The sequence below is a fragment of the Podarcis pityusensis genome, assembly GCF_964106645.2.
Source record: "Podarcis pityusensis genome assembly, chromosome: 16".
Lineage (NCBI taxonomy): Eukaryota > Metazoa > Chordata > Lepidosauria > Squamata > Lacertidae > Podarcis > Podarcis pityusensis.
The window spans coordinates 29,773,094-29,797,088 of record NC_138041.1 but is presented as its reverse complement, the minus strand read 5'-3'; the positions used below and the strand labels follow the sequence as shown (position 1 = coordinate 29,797,088).

At 46.9% G+C, this 23,995-nt stretch overlaps 1 protein-coding gene across 3 annotated transcripts in view; it reads right to left on the bottom strand.

Moving 5' to 3' along the window:
• The window catches only part of SEPTIN5 (septin 5), an 86,946-nt gene that overhangs the window by 30,684 nt on the left and 32,267 nt on the right, over positions 1 to 23,995 (bottom strand). Inside the window, exon 1 of one of the 3 annotated variants that reach the window (XM_080985212.1) lies at positions 2,929 to 3,183. The exons of 1 other annotated variant lie outside the window; for it this stretch is intronic. In XM_080985212.1, the coding sequence (XP_080841338.1) occupies positions 2,929 to 3,018 (90 nt within the window). In that variant the 5' untranslated portion in view covers positions 3,019 to 3,183. Of the gene's footprint in view, positions 1 to 2,792; positions 2,890 to 2,928; positions 3,184 to 23,995 lie in introns of those variants that run through there. One more of the 3 variants, XM_080985213.1, reaches the window with a different exon arrangement.

The following is a 23,995-nucleotide window of genomic DNA, read 5'->3' as shown; positions in this document are numbered from 1 at the left end:
TCATGAATTTGTCTAATCCGTGGATATCTACTACCAGAAGCAGTGTGCTCCTGCATAAAGTGGTACCTCAGTTCTCAAATGTAATCCATTCCAAAAGACCATTTGAAAACCGAGAGGCAAAGGGCTGTCAGCAAATTCAATTGAGAAAATTGAAAAATTGAAAATTCTGTGTCCTGGGCAGCTGTTTACCAGCTCCATCTGGTACGCAGGCTGAGACCCTACCTGCCTGCTGACTGTCTCGCCAGAGTGGTGCATGCTCTAGTTATCTCCTGCTTGCGTCTTCACCCCCATCATCCAGCCCGGACACTGAGGTCCAGTGCCGAGGGCCTTCTGGCGGTTCCCTCACTGCAAGAAGTGAGGTTACAGGGAACCAGGCAGAGGGCCTTCTCGGTGGTGGCGCCTGCCCTGTGGAACACCCTCCCAGCAGATGTCAAGGCAATAAACAACTATTTTACTTTTAGGGAAGTTTTTAATGTCTCATGCTGTATTGTTTTTAATATTCAGTTGGAAGCCGCCCAGAGTGGCTGGGGAAACCCAGCCAGATGGGCAGGGTATAAATAATAAATTATTAGTAGTAGTAGTAGTAGTATTAGTATTAGTATTAGTATTAGTATTAGTATTAGTATTAGTATTATTAATTAAAAAAATACGCAGCGGAAGCCATTCAACTTCCGATGCATGTTTGAAAATGGAAGCATTTGCTTCCGGGTTTTGGACGTCCGGGTTCAAAAATATTCATCAACGAAAACGTTCAAAAACCGAGGTACCACTGTACCAGTTTTTCTCAAAACTACAGGAGGGCAGAGTGTTCTTGCACTCAGGACCTGCTTCCAAGCTTCCCATGGGGGCATCTGCTTGGCCACTATGAGAACAGGATGCTGGACTAGATAGGCCACTGACTTGATCCAGCAGGTTGTTCTTATGTTCTTCAGAGAGGGAGCTTATGGCCCTCTAGGTGTTGTTGGACTACAACTGCCATCATCCCTTGCATCACTGACCCTGTTTGCTGAGGCTGATGGGAGATGTAGTCGAAGGACATCTGAGGACCAGAGGCTCGAGGCCCCTTTGAAAGCCTTCTAAGATGAACTGGTGGTTTACCACCAAATCTAGTGGCAGCAAATTCCACAAAATTAATTGCATGTTATAAAAATAAACATAAAAAGGAAGGAGACTCCATAAACTCTCTAGCCACAGCACCACCAAAGAATGCCATAAAACAGTTAGGCGTTAACTTTTATGGGCTTGGAAGGACGGACAGCAGGGGAAAGTTCGTCTCCTGCTGGGGCAATACCAGTCAGTGCATAAAATGAATAGGGGGAGGGTCTTAGCTCAGTGGAAGAGCATCTGCTTTGAATGCAGAAGGTCCTGGGTTCAATCCCCAGCATCTCTAGGTAAACCCCTGCTTTAAATCCTGAAGAGCTGCTGCCAGTCAATGTAAAGGTAAAGGTAAAAAAAGAGGTAAAGGACCCCTGGATGGTTAAGTCCAGTCAAAGGTAACGATGGGATGCAGCGTTCATCTCACTTCAGGCTGAGGGAGCCGGCGTTTGTCCACAGACAGCTTTCCAGGTCATGTGACCAGCAGGACTAAACCGCTTCTGGCACAACAGGATACCGTGATGAGTGCCAGAGCGCATGGAAATGCCATTTACCTTCCTGCTGCAGTGGTACCTATTTATCTACTTGCACTGGCGTGCTTTCGAACTGCTGGGTTGGCAGGAGCTGGAACAGAGCAATGGGAGCAGCATGGGGATTCGAACCGCCGACCTTCTGATTGGCAAGCCCAAGAGGCTCAGTGGTTTAGACCACAGCGCCACTCGTGTCCCTGCCAGTCAGGGTAGACTGTACTGAACTAGGTGGACCTGTGGTCTGACTCAGTACAAGTCAGGTCCTGTGAATTAATGGAGGGGATATTAAGGAGCCTTTGCCCCCTTTGTCACACTGCCTACTTCCTCCTTTCTTCTCAAAGCTTTGGACAGCAGGCAATAGAAGAGGAAGCCTTCCCAAGAGACCCAGAATGCAAACTCTACCTCCCTGCCATCTGTCTCGGACAGGGTACTGTTGGGAGGGGCATCTCCCCTGAAAGGCAAGCTTTGGAAATGAAAATTCAGAAGTAACGAAATAGTAACAGATTGCAGCTCTAGCCTTCGCCTGGGCACTGATCCTCAACTCAGGCCTGACTCTGGCTGGCTCCCTCTGTCAGGCGCAATAGCATCCTAGGCTAAAAAGAAAGGGCAGGAAATTTATTCGCTGTCTTCCCCTGAATTCCCTGCCCAAAGCAAAATTGTCTTCATCATGTGCATCTTGCAGTTTGACTCGGCACGACGGAGGACATCCATGTCTAGAGTTAGCATAAAAGCAGACTCCCTGGGCGCACGCACCCCAAATGACCCCCCACTGAATCAGAAACTCGCACATCACAGTCCCCCAGCTGTCTGCACACCGGCGGTCCAGCGACTGAGCGCTGATCGGTCCAAAGTGGGTCAAACGCCGGGTGCCCAAGACACACATGCAAATGTGTGTTCACACAAACATATTGTCTGATGAAATGGTACCCTATCCAAGACGTCAGCCCCAAATCAGACACCCACAAAAGGCAGCATGTGTACATCAGTGTGTTTTCCTTCTGGCCTCCACTGATGTGAACGGCAGCGATGGGAGGACAGCACAGAAAACAGGCTGGTGTGTTGGTTCTTTTGTGGCTTGCATTTTATATAACCCACCGCAGCCTCTCGCAGATTCTGGCCCCCTTTTCCCCTCCCCTGATCTCTCACGCTCTGCCTTCGCCTCCTTACCGGCTTCCTCCTGTTCCTCTGCCCTTGGCAAGTCTCTTCTGTGGCTAACTGCTTCTCCTCAGGCACCATTCTTGTGCCCCCACCCCCTCCTCCTTCTCTCCAGCTCTCGGCTATTACTATAAATATACCCTTGTACCTTCAGCTTGGCTGAGTGGCTTCGCTGGGTCTGGGTCCTGGGAGAAAGCAGCCGCTCGACTAATCGCTCCTGAATAATGATTGAATCCATAATAACCAACGGCAGGCCAGACCGGGAGTCACCATGGGCCAAGCGGGAGAAAAAGCCCAGCCCATGCACTCCCTCCCAGCTTTGACTAAATCCATAAGGCTGCCACCCCCGCCCACACACGGGGGGAGAGAGAGAGAGAGAGAGAGAGAGAGAGAGAGAGGCAGCCCGGGCCTTTTCTGCAAGGCAACCACCAGCTGGCTAGAATTTCCTGTGTTGCTGTTGCCGCCTTGCTCACAGGAGGGTGGAATAAATATCAGACAACAAAGGCAGCGGCTGCCATGCGAGGAGAAACAGCTCCGTGGGTGACAGTTTCCTCAGACAGTAGCAGCAGCATGGCGTAATGGTCGGAACAGGTCTGACTCGGTTCTGAGGCAGCGTCCTACCCTGGAGACTAAGAGTCCTCTTCATCGCCTCGACTGGTGAACCAGAAGCTCTAAGAAGGAGGGAGGGTGATTGGTCAACGGGCCTCCAGACTTTCTCCCCTGGTGGAACTCAAGGCAGTGAGAGCCACAGCGCTGAGATCAGGAGATAAACATAAGGACATAAGAGCCACAGCGCTGAGATCAGGAGATAAACATAAGGACATAAGAGCCACAGCGCTGAGATCAGGAGATAAACATAAGGACATGAGAGCCTAATGGACCAGGCCAACGGTCCCTGTCGTCCAACGCCCTGTTCTCTCTTCTTTTAATACAAATTTATTTATTTGGTTTTTCAAATTAAAGTTTTGCAGAGATATATCAAACTTAAATCATAAAAAACAAGATTCCAAGGAATATCCTGGACTTCCTTCCTCCCCTTTGTGGGTCCAATTATTAACCATTTCGTCCCACATCTTTTATGATAATCCAAATCTTTTACATCTCCATTGTGTCCAGAATTGACCATTAAACTGCAAGCGTTATTCCAATCCTACTAACAATTTTAACTGTTTACAATGGTCTTTAAGATAAGTTATAATTTTTCCCATTCCTTATTAAAATTTTGGTCTTCCTGATTTCTGATTCTTCCGGTCATTTTAGCCATTTCAGCATAGTCCATCAACTTGATCTGCCATTCTTCTCTGGTCGGGACTTCATTTTCTTTCCATCTCTGGGCCAATAACATCCATGCAGCCGTGGTCGCATACATAAATAGTCTTTTCTGCTCCCTTGGGATTTCGGCACCTAAAATCCCTAAAAGGAACACCCTTTTCTCACTGTGGCCAACCAGATGCCTGTGGAAAACTCGCAAGAAAGATTCAAGTACAAGAGCCCTCTGCCCTCCCTTCCAGCAACTAGAATTTAGAAGCATTGTTGCTTCCAAGTGCAGAGTGGAGCCATTGTGGCTAGGAGCCATTCTCCTCCATGAAGCTGTCTAATCCTCTTTTAAAGCCTTCTAGGTTGTGGCCCTCACTGCCTCCCTTAGGAGAGACTACCATAATTTGTGCTGCATGAAGAAGTATTTCCTTTCATCTCTCCTGAATCTTCCAACGTTCAGCTCCATTGGATGCCAACGAGTGTTGGTGCTGACCTTTAAAGCCCTAAATGGCCTCGGCCCAGTATACTTGAAGGAGCGTCTCCACCCCCATCGTTTCTGCCCAGACACTGAGGTCCAGCTCCGAGGGCCTTCTGGCGGTTCCCTCGCTGCAAGAAGCCATGTTACAGGGAACCAGGCAGAGGGCCTTCTCGGTAGTGGCACCCGCCCTGTGGAACGCCCACCCATCAGATGTTATGGAAATAAACAACTACCAGACTTTTAGAAGACATCTGAAGGCAGCCCTGTTTAGGGAAGCTTTTAATGTTTAACCGACCACTGTATTTTAATACTTTGTTGGAAGCCGCCCAGAGTGGCTGAGGAAACCCAGCCAGATGGGCGGGGTATAAATAATAAATTATTATTATTATTATTATTATTATTATTATTATTATTGGAACTTTCTCTAACCACTTCCTCCATTCCATGCACAACTTCTCTTGTGACCTCTTGCTTGCCTTTAAAGGCATGTCCCCAATGCTGCAGGCTTTCCTCATAAGGGAAGGAAGCTGTAGAGATGCGTTGGCTACTTCCCCGTGGCTCGTAGGGCCAGATCTGGCCCACAACTTAGCTAACCCTGCTTTGAGAAACACTTGCCGGCACAAAGGCAAAGCCAGGAGGTGTTGTCTCAAAGCAGGGAGAGCAGCCCTACGACTTGAGTTCTGCTCAAAGGGAGAGCATCTGCGTTAGGAAACCAAGCACACGCCCTTGAACATTTTGCAAAATGAAAACAAGGGCACGCTTGTTAACGCCCTTAGTCTCGTGTACATATGGTTTTGCAGGCCCCACCCTCTCCATTGCTACATGTCAAAGGCTCTTTGCGACATCCCTCCCCTTTGCAGTAGCCCCTGTCCTTCCTCCACCGATACAAAAGCCAAAGAAAGACATGGTTCCTAGATTACATGATAACCTGGGAAAATGTCATGGTCCAACAATGTTATCAGCTTTTCAAAACATGCCTCAGCACTGCATGGCGCATTAGGCTTCCTGTATACACATCTACCAACATCATTCCCTTGATATTCAACGTGTTGGTGCTGACCTTTAAAGCCCTAAATGGCCTCGGCCCAGTATATCTGAAGGAGCATCTCCACCCCCATCGTTCAGCACTGAGGTCCAGCGCCGAGGGCCTGCTGGTGGTTCCCTCACTGCGAGAAGTGAGGTTACAGGAAACTAGGCAAAGGGCCTTCTCGGTAGTGGCCCCCGCCCTGTGGAACGCCCTCCCTTCAGATGTCAAGGAAATAAACAACTATATGACTTTTAGAAGACAGCTAAAGGCAGCCCTGTTTAGGGGCGTTTTTAAGGACTGATGTTTTTATTATGCTTTTAGTTATGTTGTAAGCCACCCAGAGGGGCTGGGGAAACCCAGTCAGATGGGCAGGGTATAAACACTGGCGGAGGAAGAGGAGTGCGGGGGGAGCGCACCACCCCCGGCAGCACAATCCCAGTGGGGTGCCATCACGGCTGCCCCCCAACCCGCTCTGGGCACCACGCCCCCACAGGCAGCACGTCACGCCCCTGGGATGTGCACCAGCCCCGCCCCACCTGCTCTCCGCCCCCCATGAAGCTCCACCACTGGGTATAAATACAGTGGTGCCTCGCAAGACGAAAAGAATCCGTTCCGCGAGTCTCTTCGTCTTGCGGTTTTTTCATCTTGCGAAGCAAGCCCATTAGCGCCTTAGCAGATTAGCACTATTAGCGGCTTAGCGGATCAGCTGTTAAGCGGTTTAGCGGCTTAGCGGATTAGCTGATAAGCGGCTTAGCGGCTTAGCGGATCAGCTGTTAAGCGGCTTAGCGGATCAGCTGATAAGCGGCTTAGCGGCTTGGGGGAAAGGGGGGGGAGGGAAAAAAACCCTCAGGAACTCGCAAGACATTTTCGTCTTGCGAAGCAAGCCCATAGGAAATTTGTTTTGCGAAGCACCTCCAAAACGGAAAACCCTTTCGTCTAGCGGGTTTTCCGTCTTGCGAGGCGTTCGTCTTGCGGGGCACCACTGTAATAAAATTGTTGTTGTTGTTGTTGTTACTGACAGGAATAGACTAATCTGTCAGTTTCATTTTCTCTCTCCGTTTCTCATTTTTCCACTCTTAAATACAGTGGTCCACATTTCCTCATCAGTTTGCAAAGTAAAATAAATAAATAAATAAATAAATAAATAAATAATACAGAACTTTAGTGTGAACTAATATACACATTTTTGCAAAGCAATCCCTCCTTAGAGATTTTTGTATACTATTTGAATGCATCTATTCATGTGTGCACCTCTATGCACACTTTCCCCTGGTACATGCGTTTCTGTACACATCACTTCGCTGAAGAACTGCATTGCAAAATTCAGAGAAGTTGTGAATCTCAACCACTTTGCTCAAGAACTTTTGCATCCAGGTTTTCGCTTTCTGAAATATGGCCGCCCTAAAGAAGTGAACGCCAGTGAATTCCGCTCCTGTTTCCATTTTCATCAGGGTTCTGCAACATCCCTAAGAGGAAGCGAGTTTTACACAAAGAAGAAGTCTGTTTGCAAAGCAGGCCAAGGTTAGAGCTGCAACAGCGTGCTCACGCCAGAGCAAGAATTTCATTAGGTTGTAAATCTAAAAGGGCTCAGGCAGCTGTTCTAATACATCTGTAAATGTCTCTCGTCAACTAATCTGCTTTGGGATGTAGTTGTGGACCTCCAAGGCACTTGCCATTTGGCTGATTGGTAACCTGGCCAAATCGCAGCCTGTAAATTCTCCTTGAAATATGACAGGAGCTTTCATAACACCATCTATTGTCCAAAGCAAACAACATAAGCACATCCCTTCCCAGCCCAGCCACACCAACGCATGAAAAAGAGACATAGAGAGGAGGTGAAAAGAGGACTAAATAAGATACACAACCAAACAATGTTAGAAACTGAGATATATAAGGTAAAGGTAAAGGGACCCCTGACCATTAGGTCCAGTCGTGGACGACTCTGGGGTTGCAGCGCTCATCTCGCTTTATTGGCCGAGGGAGCCGGCGTACAGCTTCCGGGTCATGTGGCCAGCATGACTAAGCCGCTTCTGGCGAACCAGAGCAGCGCACAGAAATGCCATTTACCTTTCCGCTGGAGCGGTACCTATTTATCTACTTGCACTTTGAGGTGCTTTCGAACTGCTAGGTTGGCAGGAGCAGGGACCGAGCAGCGGGAGCTCACCCCGTGGCGGGGATTTGAACCGCCGACCTTCTGATCATAGAATCATAGAGTTGGAATAGACCACAAGGGCCATCGAGTCCAACCCCCTGCCAAGCAGGAAACGGCAAGTCCTAGGCTCTGTGGTTTAACCCACAGCACCATATAAACTAGGTGCCAAATGGCTCCTTAAACCAGGGTTGCAGTCGCCCAAACAGAACGTTTAGTTGCCATTTTGGGGCCAGACGGCTTGAAATGGCAAAACATGAATTTGTGTTGTTGTTCCTGAAATACATTCTGATTGTGCAGATAAAATATAACTGATAGGATTCCAAGGGATGTGTTGTTGGTATGTGAAAACAGACAAGATACAAGGATCCCCAGGGAGACACCTTCAGATGGTGGCACCCAGACACCTGCCGAATTTCAAACACTGCAACCAATCTCAGGGAGTAATGAATATCCAGCTGGCACTGGTACATTGTGGGAAATCAGAACATGAGAAGAGACTGCTGGATCAAACCAATGGCCCATCACAGCCTAGCACCCTGTTCTCACAGTGGCCAACCAGATGCCTCTGAGAAGCTTACAAGCAAGACAGCGCTCTACCACCTGAATTTTCCAGACGGCCTCCAACAGTGGAGGTAGAAGAAGAGTTTGGACTTGATATCCCGCCTTTCACTCCCCTTAAGGAGTCTCAAAGCAGCTAGCAATCTCCTTTCCCTTCCTCCCCCACAACAAACACTCTGTGAGATGAGTGGGGCTGAGAGACTTCAAAGATGTGTGACTAGCCCAAAGTCACCCAGCAGCTGCATGTGGAGGAGGGGGGAAGCGAACCCGGTTCACCAGATTACGAGTCTACAGCTCTTAACCACTACACCACACTGGCTCCCATAAATACATACATATCATGGCTTGTAGGCACTGACAACCTTGACCTCTATGAATTTGCCGGTTCCTCTTTTAAAGTCACCTGAGATGATGGCATCTTGTGGGAGCTAGTTCCATACGTGTTGTGCGAATAAGTCCCTCCTTGGGTCTGTTCTGAATCTGCCAACATTCAATCTGCTTCAAAAGAATGGCCAAAGGCCACCGAGTTCTCTGTCCTGCTGTCCCCAAATGCAGAACACAAAACACAAACTCACCTCCTACCCACTGAGGGAAGAGCTTGTTGGAAAAAGCAGGATCCAATCGGTGGCACCTCTCCAGGGCGCTTGGGGCCAAGCAATGACCCACTGCTGGTGCCCCATAGATCAAGGACTTTGATGGGGAGTCTGCCCTGGGTATCGTCTAGGTCAGCGTTTCTCAACCTGTGGGTCCCCAGCTGTTGCTGGACTACAACTCCCATCATTCCTAGCCAGCATGATCAGTGGCCAGGGATGATGGGAGTTGTAGTCCAACAACATCTGGGGACCCACAGTTGAGAACCGCTGGTCTAGGTGCTTTGACAATCAACCCCTCTTCCCAGGGAACTCTGTGAGGAGAATGGGGCCTCCTCACCATTCTCTCCTCCCTTAACAAACTGTGCTTCCCAAGTTTCCTTGGGGGGCTGACAAAATGGTACAGGGGTGCTTTAAATGCAGAGTGTGGGTGTGGGCCTAGTTAAGTGGTGACCTGACTCAGAATGGGCTGAAGAACACAGCATCTCCTAAGCCAGGTGCTCCTATAGCACATTGCAGCAAATCCCAGCTTCTAGGGATTTCTGATACAGTGGTACCTCAGGTTAAGTACTTAATTCATTCCGGAGGTCCGTACTTAACCTGAAACTGTTCTTAACCTGAAGCACCGCTTTAGCTAATGGGGCCTCCTGCTGCTTCCGCGCTGCCGGAGCACGATTTCTGTTCTCATCCTGAAGCAAAGTTCTTAACCTGAAGCACTATTTCTGGGTTAGCGGAGTCTGTAACCTGAAGCGTATGTAACCTGAGGTACCACTGTACTTGTACAAACTTTAGCGTTGAAGCAAATTTCTTGTAATTCAAGCAAGCTGTTCAGTGCTGTGAATCAGGAGAGGGTAATTATGTGATGCAACAGCTGTCATGCAAGAGGAAGTTCCTGGGTCTTGGAACCCTTCCCAGCTCCCTTCTCCTTTCCTACTTCTGAACAGCCGCTCTAGCTCCATAAAAAAAGTCTATTTTTAACCTCCCTGATGATGTGTTGTCAGGAAAGACCATTTTGCTGGCGTTTTGGCTTTCTCTCCTTCCGACGCCTTCGACCCCGTCTCCATTCACAACTTTTGAAATCCGGCTTTCGTAAGAGATAGCTTCCCAGGAGTCGAGAGCGATGACTCCCTCTAATAGTGAACAGGGGTGGTGAGTGTCGATGGACATGGAGGCTGAACATGTTTGATGATAAGCCAGAGGGCCGTATCAAGCAGGCTGCGAGGGAGGGAGGGGAAACACCTGAGATCAAAATCAAAATACTAATGATCTCTAAAGGCAGGAAGCAAAACCTCCCCGCTAAAAATAAAAACAGCCCAACAGGACTGAGTATTCTCAAGAGCCACAAAATGTTGCCACTTGGAAAAGGAAAGTGGAAAAATGGGAGGGTGTAGGAATGGAACATTCTGGGAAAGGGGCATGGCTAGCTGGCTGGCAGAAACCCTGAGCAGGAATACTCCCATAAAGTATTATGCAATATATCAGAGCATTTCATGTAGGTTTCATTTGTGACATACCCAGAATACTGCAGTCGTTGGCAGTGTCCGGGCAGAAATCAGCAAAAATGGCTGGGAAGATTCGGACGTCGGACATATGGCAACCCAACTTTGCCCAAAAAAGCTCAACAACTTTTGTGTTCAGATTTTCACTTTTTGAAATACCTTGGAAGTCGAACGGAATCCATTCCAGGTCATGTGGCCAGCATAACTAAGTCACTTCTGGCAAAGCAGAGCAGTGCACGGAAATGCCATTTATCTTCCCACCAGAGCGGTACCTATTTATCTACTTGCACTTTGACGTGCTTTCGAACTGCTAAGTTGACAGGAGCAGGGACCGAGCAACGGGAGCTCACCCCGTCGCGGGGATTTGAACCGCCAACCTTCTGATTGGCAAGCCCAAGAGGCTCAGTGGTTTAACCCACAGCGCCACCTGCGTCCCGCAAAATATAAATTTTGTTAAAGAAAACAAATATGGTTTTCCAGACCTCTCCTTAAAGGGAGGCTCAAAAGATGGTGACAAAAGAGAGGGCCTTTTCAGTTGCGGCTCCCTATCCACTAGAGACTGCCACCTGTGCTTGCATTCCTCGCCAACCCCATCTGACCCCCACCAAACTCAACACCCCTCCCTTCACATCTCACCCAAGCTCTCTTCCCCTCACAGTCCCTTAAAGCCCCCACAACTTATTCAAGCCCCGCCCCCATGTCCTCACAGTTCATCTGTGTCCCTCCATCCCTGATCTATTCGAAACTGTTGTTTACAACTGCCATTTTAAAACCTGCCTTCCCACTTGCTCCCCCGCCCAACTTCACGCAAATCCCAGATCGTGATGCAGCACTACAAATCCTCCAGTGGGGGGGCTACGTGATGACAGCCTTACAGTTTTTTATATATAGGAAGATATGTAAGATTGGAGGTGTTGTAGGAAAATGTTGATGCTTTATGTGCATTTTTCTATGGGATGATGTATTTATGATTATTGTTTTTAAACATTACGTTGCTTGGAAGCCTGTCAGGTAAACAAAGGACTAATAAATTTAATAAATAATTTTATTAAAAATGTAAAGGGGTGAGATGAGCGTACTGCCTCTCCCCGAATGACCTTAGGCTACAAAGAACACTGCACTGTTATTATTATTATTTTTTTTATCCCAGCTGATTTTGCCCCACTTGGTACCAAGCTGATTCCATCTCGTGCATCAGATAATTCTCTCTAAGGGAGCCCTTTGTCCACCGAGTCAGCAGCTGCCTCAAATGGAGCGGGAACAATCTAGGCATTCTGCCCCAGCCATCTTAAAAGGACACTCGCTTCCTTTGAGTGCAAGACAAACCAGTGGGTGTGTCCAGCAGTTATTTTCTTTTCGGTCCAAAGTTATTGGGTTGTAGTCAATGCTAGTCCTACTCAGAGTAGACCCGCTGAAATCAAGGCGCTTAACCTAGTCATGCTCATGATTTTCAGTGGGTCTACTCTGCATAGCCACAAAGGCTACGCTGTTCCTCCATGGCTAGAGGCAGTGATGCTTCTGCTGGGAATTACAGGTAGGCAGTGTGCTCTTGTGCCAAGAATTGTAAGTTGGAAGGAATTCAGAGGGTCATCTAATCCAAGACACTGCAATGCAGGAGTCTATGGTTCTCTGTTCCTATTTTGGCAAAGTAATAATCATAAATAGGTAAAGGTAAAGGGACCCCTGACCATTAGGTCCAGTTGTGACCGACTCTGGGGTTGCGGCGCTCATCTCACTTTACTGGCCGAGGGAGCCGGCGCACAGCTTCCGGGTCATGTGGCCAGCATGACTAAGCCGCTTCTGGCGAACCAGAGCAGCACACGGAAACGCCGTTTACCTTCCCGCCAGAGCGGTACCTATTTATCTACTTGCACTTTGACATGCTTTTGAACTGCTAGGTTGGCAGGAGCAGGGACCGAGCAACGGGAGCTCACCCCGTCACGGGGATTCAAACCACGATCTTCTGATCAGCAAGTCCTAGGCTCTGTGGTTTAACCCACAGCGCCAGTCACGTCCCAATAATCATAAATAAATAAGAATAAAAATGTGCACTCCACCACCGAGACCATTCCATTGTAACTACCCAACCTCCCAAAATTTCAACACCTCTCGTGATGGTTTGACCCCTTTCCATTTTAACAGTACAAATTCTACAAACAGCCTCCATATCTCCTCAAAATCATTTCTCCTGCATATTCCCCGTCTTACCTTAACGGTACACGTGAATTTGTCATTAATAGCTATATCCCACACCTCTTTATGCCATTCTTCCATTTTATATTCACCTTGCCCCTTCCACTTCCTAGCTATAACAATTTGTGCAGCTGTCAATAAATTTGTGAGCAAGTCCTTCATAGCCTGCAAACCTTCCACCCCATCATAAATTGATAATAATGCTACCTCTGGACTTTTGGTCAGCTTTAACCCAGTGATTTCTGTTATCTCCTCAAACACCCTTTGCCAAAATAATTGTACACATTTACACCCCGACCACATGTAAACATGTGACGCAGGTGGCGCTGTGGGTTAAACCACTGAGCCTAGGACTTGCCGATCAGAAGGTCAGCGGTTTGAATCCCCGCGATGGGGTGAGCTCCCGTTGCTCGGTCCCTGCTCCTGCCAACCTAGCAGTTTGAAAGCACGTCAAAGTGCAAGTAGATAAATAGGTATCGCTCTGGCAGGAAGGCAAACCGCATTTCCGTGCGCTGCTCTGGTTCGCCAGAAGCGGCTTAGTCATGCTGGCCACATGACCCGGAAGCTGTATGCCAGCTCCCTCGGCCCATAAAGCGAGATGAGCGCCGCAACCCCAGAGTCGGTCACAACTGGACCTAATGGTCAGGGGTCCCTTTACCTTTACCTTTTACACATGTGAACATAATTCCCTGTTTCCTGGCATCCCCCCTCCTTCCTGGTTATGTTATTATTCTTATTGTTGAAGATATCGTATACACCCCAGCATACTAAGGGGCTGTTTGTGGTTTTCAACCCTTTTTTGCTTAACCCCCCCCCCAAAAAAATCCTGTAATCTGTTGCAGTAGAACCGCCACCCGCTCTCCCTGCCCACACACAAAATGAGAAAGAGAAGAGAGAGGGGAAACTAATAATTCATTTAACAGTTGCCACATTTCGAATTACAAAACTTCCCAAAGGGAGGCGGAAAACCTCCAGTTTTAAACAGACCAGCTGATGATGAAAGCGCACATAATATTTCAACAGAGCAGATATATAAGCATACAGCACAGGCGTTCTCTGCACAACAACATCTACCAACCAGGAAATTGGATAAGGAAATGAGACAGTAACCAGGGGCTCACATCAACCGCTGGCTGCTGACTTCTCAGGCAGACAGGCCTTCTCACCTCCCAAAATTAATACTAGACTCTGGTGCTCATCCCAAGAAGCAACTAATGAGTTTTAGCCCTGTGCAAATTAAAAACCCTCTCCCTTTTTGCAGAATTCTGTTCTTCCACTAGAGGGGTGCACCGGACTGCAATACAGGCAGCTAACACCTCCCCGTCCTTTGTCAATCTTCCGTCTACTAAATTAGCCAGACCTTTGTTTGATTGTTTTCCAGACAGGGTTCTGTGGAAGGCTCCCCAGGATGGTCTGTGAAGCATTGTCATTCTGGATGAAATACTTATTACCACATTTTTCTTCAGTTTCTTGGTTTGCATGGGGCAGGAAGAAAAGAGGGATCAGGTTCTGAACAATATCATGACCACACAACAAGGGTCCCTTAACCAAAAGAAGAAGAAAAGGGATTGAGAACCAAAACAATACAACTGAATTTTGTTTGCATGATGTTCGGAATTAATAACTTTGTGGAAGAGCACTTTAGGGAAGAGAAACGTTTGTCCTGGAATATATCCATGAACGGTGGCAATGAATGTTACCTGCCTTGGATGGGGGGGGGGGCATGTGTAAAAACTTCAGAAGGTCACAAGGCTTGAAGGTGACATACTGCACAAAGGCGATATTCACATACCGTCCAACTTTTTCAAATCTAAAACCAGGAAGCGCATATTCTGGGATGTACTCTCAGGCGGGTCACGTGACCCACACGACGATCTCAGCCCAAAAAAGTGCTTGGGGGGGCACAATCTCACACGGCACCAGAAACCACACATTTTAGGGTGGTTTTTTTCCGACATGAGAGCGCACGAGATCGTGGAACCCAAAATGGCCACCGCGACCTCGCACGAAAAAAATGGGATGCCCCCTTTTTCTGGGACACTCATGGCTTCCCTTAAGGGGGTGCAGTTTTTAAGGGTGCTGAGAGTTGTTAGGGAGACAGACCCCTGTGAGGAGGGACGGGGGGTGGGGTTAAGCCACTCTGGGAATTGTAGCTCTGAGAGAGGATTAAGGGTCTCTTAACAACTCTCAGCACCCTTAATAAACACCCTGAATCCATTGGGTGGAGTCATTCAAAGTGGACTGTTCAAAGTGGTATCATAGTGCTTTATATGGATAGTGTTGATTAGGTTAAAGAAAATCTGTTGCTCCATCCACTTTCTACCTCAGACTGTAGACTTTGGGTCAAAAATATTCCCCATCCCCAACACACAAGGAGGGGGCATTGCAATCCAATCTTGTAGGAACATCAGAAGCCCAGAGTGGCAAGTGCAACCAAGTCAGGTGGGCAGGGTGCAAATGAATTATTATTATTATTATTATTATTATTATTATTAAGTTGCTTTATCCTGAACCAAACCATTGTTCCAGCTAGCCAGGGCCCCCGTGAGCCCTTGAAAGATTTTGGTGCCCCCCTGTATATCTAATTCAAAATATAAACAGAGGATTGGAGAAGATCAGTCTACATCCCAATCTCAAAGAAGGGACGTGCCAAAGAATGCTCCAACTACCGCACAATTGCACTAATTTCACACGCTAGCAAGGTTATGCTTAAAATTCTACAAGGAAGGCTTAAGCGGTATGTGGACCGAGAACTCCCAGAAGTGCAAGCTGGATTTCGAAGGGGCAGAGGAACCAGAGACCAAATTGCAAACATGCACTGGATTATGGAGAAAGCTAGAGAGTTCCAGAAAGACATCTACTTCTGCTTCATTGACTATGCAAAAGCCTTTGACTGTGTCGACCACAGCAAACTATGGCAAGTTCTTAAAGAAATGGGAGTGCCTGATCACCTCATCTGTCTCCTGAGAAATCTCTGTGTGGGACAAGAAACTACAGTTAGAACTGGATATGGAACAACTGATTGGTTCAAAATTGGGAAAGGAGTACGGCAAGGCTGTATATTGTCTCCCTGCTTATTTAACTTATATGCAGAATTCATCATGCGAAAGGCTGGGCTGGATGAATCCCAAGCCGGAAATAAGATTGCCGGAAGAAATATCAACAACCTCAGATATGCAGATGACACAACCTTGATGGCAGAAAGTGAGGAGGAATTAAAGAACCTTTTAATGAGGGTGAAAGAGGAGAGCGCAAAATATGGTCTGAAGCTCAACATCAAAAAAACGAAGATCATGGCCACTGGGCCCATCACCTCCTGGCAAATAGAAGGGGAAGAAATGGAGGCAGTGAGAGATTTTACTTTCTTGGGCTCCATGATCACTGCAGATGGTGACAGCAGTCACGAAATTAAAAGACGCCTGCTCCTTGGGAGAAAGGCGATGGCAAACCTAGACAATATCTTAAAAATCAGAGACATCACCTTGCCAACAAAGGTCCGTATAGTAAAAGCCATGGTTTTCCCAGTAGTGATGTATGGAAGCGAGAGCTGGACCATAAAGAAGGCTGATCGCCGAAGAATTGATGCTTTTGAACTGTGGTGCTGGAGGAGACTCTTGAGAGTACCATGGACTGCAAGAAGATCAAACGTATCCATTCTTAAGGAAATCAGCCCTGAGTGCTCACTGGAAGGACAGATCCTGAAGCTGAGGCTCCAATACTTTGGCCACCTCATGAGAAGAGAAGACTCCCTGGAAAAGACCCTGATGTTGGGAAAAATTGAGGGCACAAGAAGAAGGGGACGATAGAGGACAAGATGGCTAGACAGCGTTCTCGAAGCTACAAACATGAGTCTGACCAAACTCCGGGAGGCAGTGGAAGATAGGAGTGCCTGGCGTGCTCTGGTCCATGGGGTCACGAAGAGTCGGACACGACTAAACGACTAAACAACAACAACAAAAATAAAATCCTGAAATGAAGCAAAACCTACAGCAAGATGGAAAAAAGTTTGTTTTTGTATACTTCCACTTTATTTATATTCAAAAATAAATTCTTCTTTTTCTAATTTCAAAGTCTTTGATCAGATCCTCAAAAGCAGGCCTCCTCAAACTCAGCCTTCCAGATGTTTTTGAGACTACAATTCCCATCATCCCTGACCATTGGTCCTGCTAGCTAAGGATCATGGGAGTTGTAGCCAAAAACATCGGGAGGGCCCAGTTTGAGGAAGCCTACTCAAAAGTAATCTTGCATAACACATCTGCATCTATACTTAGTGGAGAGGAAGCAGCCAGCCAGCCTTGTTGCATAGTTGTTCTGTTGGGATTTTTAATATACTTCAACTGAGAAAATGAAAGCTCAGCTGAGTGATTTGTGACCATTAATGTTAAAAATCCAGCAACAGGGAATTTCTGCAGTGCCCTCCTTTCCCTGATGCCCAAAGCACATGCTTATTTTGCTTAATGGTTAATCCAGCCTTGCATCTAACCCTATATTATCTACACAGAATGGCAGCAGTTCCCCAGGGTTCCAGAAGTGGTCCTCTCCCAGCTGGGGACTGAACTTGGGCTCTTTTGTCTGCTTTGCCACTAAGCTACAGTGGTACCTCTGGTTGCAAACGGGATCCGTTCCGGAGGCCCGTTCGCAACATGAAAACAGCACAACCTGAAGCGCCGTATCTGCGCAGGTGCGCGGCGCGATCTGGCACTTGTGCGCATCCGCGAAACGTGATTTAGTGCTTCTGCGCATGCGCGAGCGGCGAAACCCGGAAGTAACCCTTTCCGGTACTTAACATGAAGCAAACGTAACATGAGGTATGACTGTACTGCCCTTTCCCCGTAGCTCTTCTGACAGTGATACAGTAGCTGGCCCAGTGCTGGATTTACGTATAAACTAAACAAGCTATAGCTTAGGACGCCACTCTCTTGGGCCCCCCCCCAAAAAAAAATTAAAGGGGGAAAAACTGGATGTACATTTCCAAAATATAAGATAAAAAAGAAATAAAATTAAACCCACATACAGCAACAGTGTTTTGTGTTGTGTAGGCTCCTATGATGTAAGTAATGGGCCCCGCCTGCTAGCCTGCTCCCTAAAATATCACTGGTAATTATTTCACTATTAATATACTTCTTCTTCATTGTATTTCACTATTAATATACTTCTTCTTAATTGTATTTTAGTTCAACAATTACTTTGATAAAATACATATTTTGTTACGTACAAATGGCTTTAGATACCTGTTAGGTCCATCAATTATCATATAGCATATATTCAACACAAAAAAGCAGTGACAATTTGTTGTTGACAAAGGACAGCTGGACATATAAAGGGCCCCATTACCTTCAGTATCTTAGGGCCTCGTCAAACCTAAATCCAGCCCTGGGCTGGCCCAAGGCAAGTCATGTACAGTGGTACCTCTGGGTACGTACTTAATTTGTTCCAGAGGTCCTTTCTTAACCTGAAACTGTTCTTAACCTGAAGCACCACTTCAGCTAATGGGGCCTCCTGCTGCCACCATGCCACCGGAGCATGATTTCTGTTCTCATCCTGAAGCAAAGTTCTTAACCCGAGGTACTATTTCTGGGTTAGCGGAGTCTGTAACCTGAAGCATATGTAACCCGAGGTACCACTGTATTCCAATTTCCACGGTGGAGATGCAAAATAGAGTTGGGTTTTTTTTCCCCTCAAGGACTCCACAAGAGTTGGCCTCCCTCCAGCTGAAGCTGCCCGTGACCTCGAGGGGAACAAATTTTGGTATGAAGTGACAAGTATTATGTTCCTGAGCCAGCAATATCAAAGCAGCCGAACGACAACAAAAAGACACGCACACCGAGGCCCGGACACATAATACAAATGTGGATCCTCCTTTCCGATCCAGGGCAAAATGAAAACAACCGCCCTTTTGTCTTCTATCCTTGGCAGAGTGAAATCAAAGGAGCCTGGAAGCGCTTTGTCTCCATCTGACATGTTGAGTGCAGACATGTTTGGGAGGTGGCAGTTTTATGAAAGGGTGAATTATTTTACCCAAACGAGCCGTCGGTCAGCTGAACTGTACACTTGAGGCCCTCGGTGCTGGGAGCACAAGCCTTATATTGAGTCTTTCAGGCCCTTGGGTCCAGGGAAGGGCTGTAGCTCAGTGCTAGAGCGCATCACATTGCACACAGAAGGTCCTGGGTTCAAATCTCGGCATCTCTAGGTAGGGCTGGGAATGTCCTCTGCTTCAACCCCTCAGAGATCTACAATTTCCAGAGTGTTTTATCAGTCAATGCCTCTTCCCAGGGAATTCTGGGATTTGTAGCGATTTAAGAAGAATAGGGACGCAGGTGGCGCTGTGGGTTAAACCACAGAGCCTAGAACTTGCTGATCAGAAGGTCAGCGGTTAGAATCCCTGTGACATGGTGAGCTCCCGTTGCCCGGTCCCTGCTCCTGCCAACCTAGCAGTTCGAAAGCATGCCAGTGCAAGTAGACAAATAGGTACCACTCCAGCAGGAAGGTAAACGGCGTTTCCGTGCGCTGCTCTGGTTTGCCAGAAGTGGCTTAGTTATGCTGGCCACATGACCCAGAAGCTGTACGCCGGCTCCCTCGGCCAATAAAGCGAGATGAGCGCTGCAACCCCAGAGTCGGCCACGACTGGACCTAATGGTCAGGGGTCCCTTTACCTTTACCTAAGAAGAATAGAGTTTTCCTAACAACTCTTGACACCCTTAAGAAATTACATTTCCCAGGGGAATAGCTCTGACTGTTTAAAGTGGTGTGATGGTGCTTTAAATGTATGGTGTGCCATTTTGAATATCATCATTGTTTTCTAACATAAATCTCTCACGTTTCTTCCACCATGTACTCGTTGCAGCCCACATGCTCTTAGGGTTAATCAATAAATAGATCTGAACAAGACTGGTGAAAATTCAAGGAACTTCGGAATAGTAAACAGAAGACAATTAACTACAATTAACTGTAGCCTTTCTGCCATTTTTATGAGAAAGTATGGCATCTTAAAAAGCAGAGACATCACCTTGCCGACAAAGGTCCGTATGGTTAAAGCTATGGTTTTCCAGTAGTGGTGTATGGAAGTGAGAGATGGACCATAAAGAAGGCTGATCGTAGAAGAATTGATGGAAGGCACAAGGAGAAGGGGACGACAGAGGACGAGATGGTTGGATAGTGTTCTCGAAGCTACCAGCATGAGTTTGACCAAACTGCGGGAGGCAGTGGAAGACAGGAGTGCCTGGCGTGCTCTGGCCCATGGGGTCACGAAGAGTCGGACACGACAAGCGACTAAACAACAACAATGGCTTCACCCGAAATGACCAACATTTTGAAGCTCAGAATAGCAATACAGTGGTACCTCAGGTTAAGTACTTAATTCAGAGCACGATTTCTGTTCTCATCCTGAGGCAAAGTTCTTAACCTGAGGTACTATTTCTGGGTTAGCGGAGTCTGTAAGCTGAAGCGTATGTAACCTGAAGCGTATGTAACCCAAGGTACCACTGTATTAACTTTATCATAAGTTCACTTCTTTTAATAGGTATTTGTTACTCCACTTCTGTACTTAATATTATTTTAAATGGGATTTGGACAAGGATTTATCCACAGGCTATTTTTTAATAACATTATGTTATTCTATTTCCCAGGAGTTGCATTCTCTTAATCTCCAAATGAAATAATTTTTAAAGATAATGATAAAGGCGACCAAAAAGGGGAAGGTCTGTGCCTTTCTTCTCGTCGCACTTAACATACAAAAAAAAAAAATGAAGAGTGTGTCGCTCCCATGGCAACCATTTGCTTGCTCCCAATCTCAGCGTGTGCCTCTTATTTGGCAACCGCGCCTCACACTCCTCCTAAAGAACTAAGCCCTTGGCACTGCCAACAGATGTCAAAGGCTTTGGATTGGGCTCCCTCGCTCTGCGTTACACCAGCGACCCTGTTTGCCCTCCAGAAAGGTCCACTGAAGGCTCAAAAGGAAGATGGCACTCTCTCCAGAGTTGCCTCGGTGTCAGCATGGCACTGCCAGTTTCCCTGGGTGCTGGGTGGGCACGCTTGGCACACAACTCTAGAGCTAGCAATGACCAGACTTAAGCCACATTCGCACCGTACGTTGGATTTCCCCCAAAAGAATTCTGGGAGCTGTAGTTTGTTAGGGGTGCTGAGAGTTGTCAGGAGACCCCTGTGTTTCCCCTCACAGAGCTACAATTCCAGAGCACCCTCGGAAGAGGGGTTGATTGTTAAACCATAAGGGTTTGGGGATGGGTTAGTCTACGCCAGTGATGGCCAAAATTGGCCCTCCAGCTGTTTTGGGACTACAACTCCCATCATCTAACAGGAACAGTGGTCAGGGATGATGGGAATTGTAGTCCCAAAATAGCTGGAGGGCCGAGTTTGGCCATCACTAGTCTACGATTTCTCCATCTCTTTTTCTTTCTTCGCCTGAACTGCAACGGAAATCATCCTTCTTTCTCAACGCCAGAATTTCACAACTCTGCCAAATCTGTTGCTCAAGCCCGCTTCATTTGGGGTCAAGCAAGTTCTCTTTTCTCAGGATTCGTGGTTCCTCTTTCATCCGAGCATCATCTATGCAAATGGCTATCTGAATTCTCCAAGGTCCAACCCTCGGGTAACCAAAATGGCAGTGCCCCTCCACGGGAGGAAGGTTTCGGCAGGCTTGGGGAACAAGAGCCCGAGGTTTCTAGAAGCACAAAAACTATTTTTCCGGGGGTGGGAGTGCAACTAAGCAGGAAAGCGACTCCTGAACAGCCCAATGGCTGCAGCGCAGGTTCAGTTGGCGTGGAATTGTGACTGACGTTTGGAGTGGTGGAGGCAACGGAATGGAGTATCCTGAAAAAGGGTGGTGACTGACCAGTGCAATAGCAGGTCAGGAAATGCAACAGCTGTATACTGTCTGTACTTTGTTATATAATAAAAAAAAAGTTTGTGAGCAGCCTGGAGGACTTCATTGATCGACAAAAGAGAAATGTCATAAATAAAAATAATTAGTGGCATGGAGGTTTTTTTAAAAAATAGAAAAGGGTGGTGATCTATAGCCCCCCCCCCCAATTGGTCTTACTATTACATTTGTAAGTTGCTCTGGGTCACTTTTGTGAGTAAAGCAATTAATAAATATTATTGATAATAAGCAGTTGGCTCCTTACCTCTCTAGCCATGACCTAGCCACTGTGATCCACGCGACAGTCACCTCCAGACTGGATTATTGTAACTCGCTCTATGTGGGGCTGCCCTTGAGACTGACCCAGAAACTCCAGCGGGTGCAGAATGCCGCAGTGAGACTCCTTACGGGGTCCTCGCTGCGAGATCACATTCACCCGGCACTGGCTCCCGGTGGAGTACAGGATCAGGTTCAAGGTGCTGGTTTTAACCTTTAAAGCCCTATACGGCCTAGGACCCTCGTACCTATGGGACCGCCTCTCCTGGTATGTCCCACAGAGGAACTTACGGTCTTCAAACCAAAATATCCTGAAGGTCCCAGGCCACAGAGAGGTTAGGTTGGCCTCAACCAGAGCCTGCAGGACTTGACATCTTTCCGCAGGGCCTGCAAGACAGAGCTGTTCCACCAGGCCTTTGGTCAGGGCACAACCTGACTCCCTCCTTTGGCAATCTTCATAGAACTTTGGCCCAATGGTTGCCATCAATTTGATTCGAATTACTTTTATAATGAAATTATTTTAGAATGTTGAACTATTTTATTGTTGTTAGCCGCCCTGAGCCCGGCTTCGGCTGGGGAGGGCGGGATATAAATAAAAATTATTATTATTATTATTATTATTATTATTATTATTATTATTAATACTGGAGGCCTTCACAGTCTGTAAAACGAGGGCTGAAAATGGACTCGATTCCAATACACATATAATTAGTAGAAGAAGAAAGAGCTACCAGATGGAACTAGTTTTAGGAAGCTCTTTTCCTAAGCAGCCTAGAAATTCCAAATCTTCAATGTACGAATATTTAGCAGAGGCGGGACATAAAAACATCATGGCTGGCAGCCAATGATAGCTTTAAACTCCGTGAATCTGTCAAATTGTGTTTAGAAGAGCTCTGGTGGAATAGGCCAATGGCGTCTCTAGTCCAGCACCCTGTTCTTACAGTGGCCAACCAGATGAGGAGCCCACAAGCAGGACTTGGACGCAGCAGTTGTCCTCTTGCCCCTCCCAGCAACTGTTAATCAGGGGTCTACTGCCTCCGATCAGGGAGTTGGAACATCGCCGCCCTCGTGGCTGCTAGCTGTCAGTAACCTTCTCCTCCAGGAATTTGTTTCCCCCTTGTTTTGGAAGCCATCCAAGATGGCGGCCATAGCAACATACCGTGGATGCGAATTCCATCGTTTAACTCTGCACTGTGTGAAAAGGTCTGCCCTTCTGTCTGTCCCCAGTCTTCCAACGTCCAGGTTCCTTGTATGGCTCCAAGTTCCAGTGATTTGAGAGAGGCCTTTCCAGAATTATAGGGACAGAACTACCAATTTTATTTTATTTTTTCTATATGTATTTCTTTGTATATTATATATAATTGTATATATATATACAGTGGTACCTTGGGTTACATATGCTTCAGGTTACAGACTCCACTAACCCAGAAATAGTGCTTCAGGTTAAGAACTTTGCTTCAGGATAAGAACAGAAATCATGCTCTGGCGGTGCGGCGGCAGCAGGAGGCCCCATTAGCTAAAGTGGTGCTTCAGGTTAAGAACGGTTTCAGGTTAAGAACAGACCTCCGGAACGAATTAAGTACTTAACCCGAGGTACCACTGTAATTGTATAGAAATTGTATATCTATATCATTGTATAGAAACTTATTCATGTATGCAACTACAGCGGCAAGAATGTTACTTGCCCAAAAATGAAAATAAGAAGATGTCTGAGATGTTTTTGGTTGGGATGTGAGTGAGGAGAGGAAAAGAATTTGGTTCAGTTCACATTCCAAGGTGAACCTACCTAACAGACCGTTTCTGAAACAACACAATCTGAAGCACAGCCGTCCTTCAATGTTTGCTCTTCCCTGGATTTGCAGTGCAGTTCTCAACCCAAGTAACGGGTGCAACAATGCGTCGACTGGGGTAAATTGTGCCTAAAAAGGCATATATTCATGACAATAACATACAAAAACGTGCTGTGCTAGGGGGAATTGCGTGCAAACAGGAGATTATTGGGAGAAATTCGCCTAAAAATGCTGGTTAATTTTCATGAGGACCTTTTTTAAAAAAAAAAATGCAGACTGATGTGGAAATGTGGAGAACTCAGCTGTAGATCACAGACATCCTGCCTCCAGCCCAGCCCATGCAGACAGAGGTTATTATGTGCAAGCAATAAATAAATCTGTATTTAGGCAAGGAGCCTAAATACATGCCTTGCAGCAAAGTATTTCAGAGGAGGCCTGCGACATACCCTCCAACATTTCCCTGATGAAAATAGGGGCATCCTATTTAATAATAATTAATTAATAATTAACGGGTGGCGTT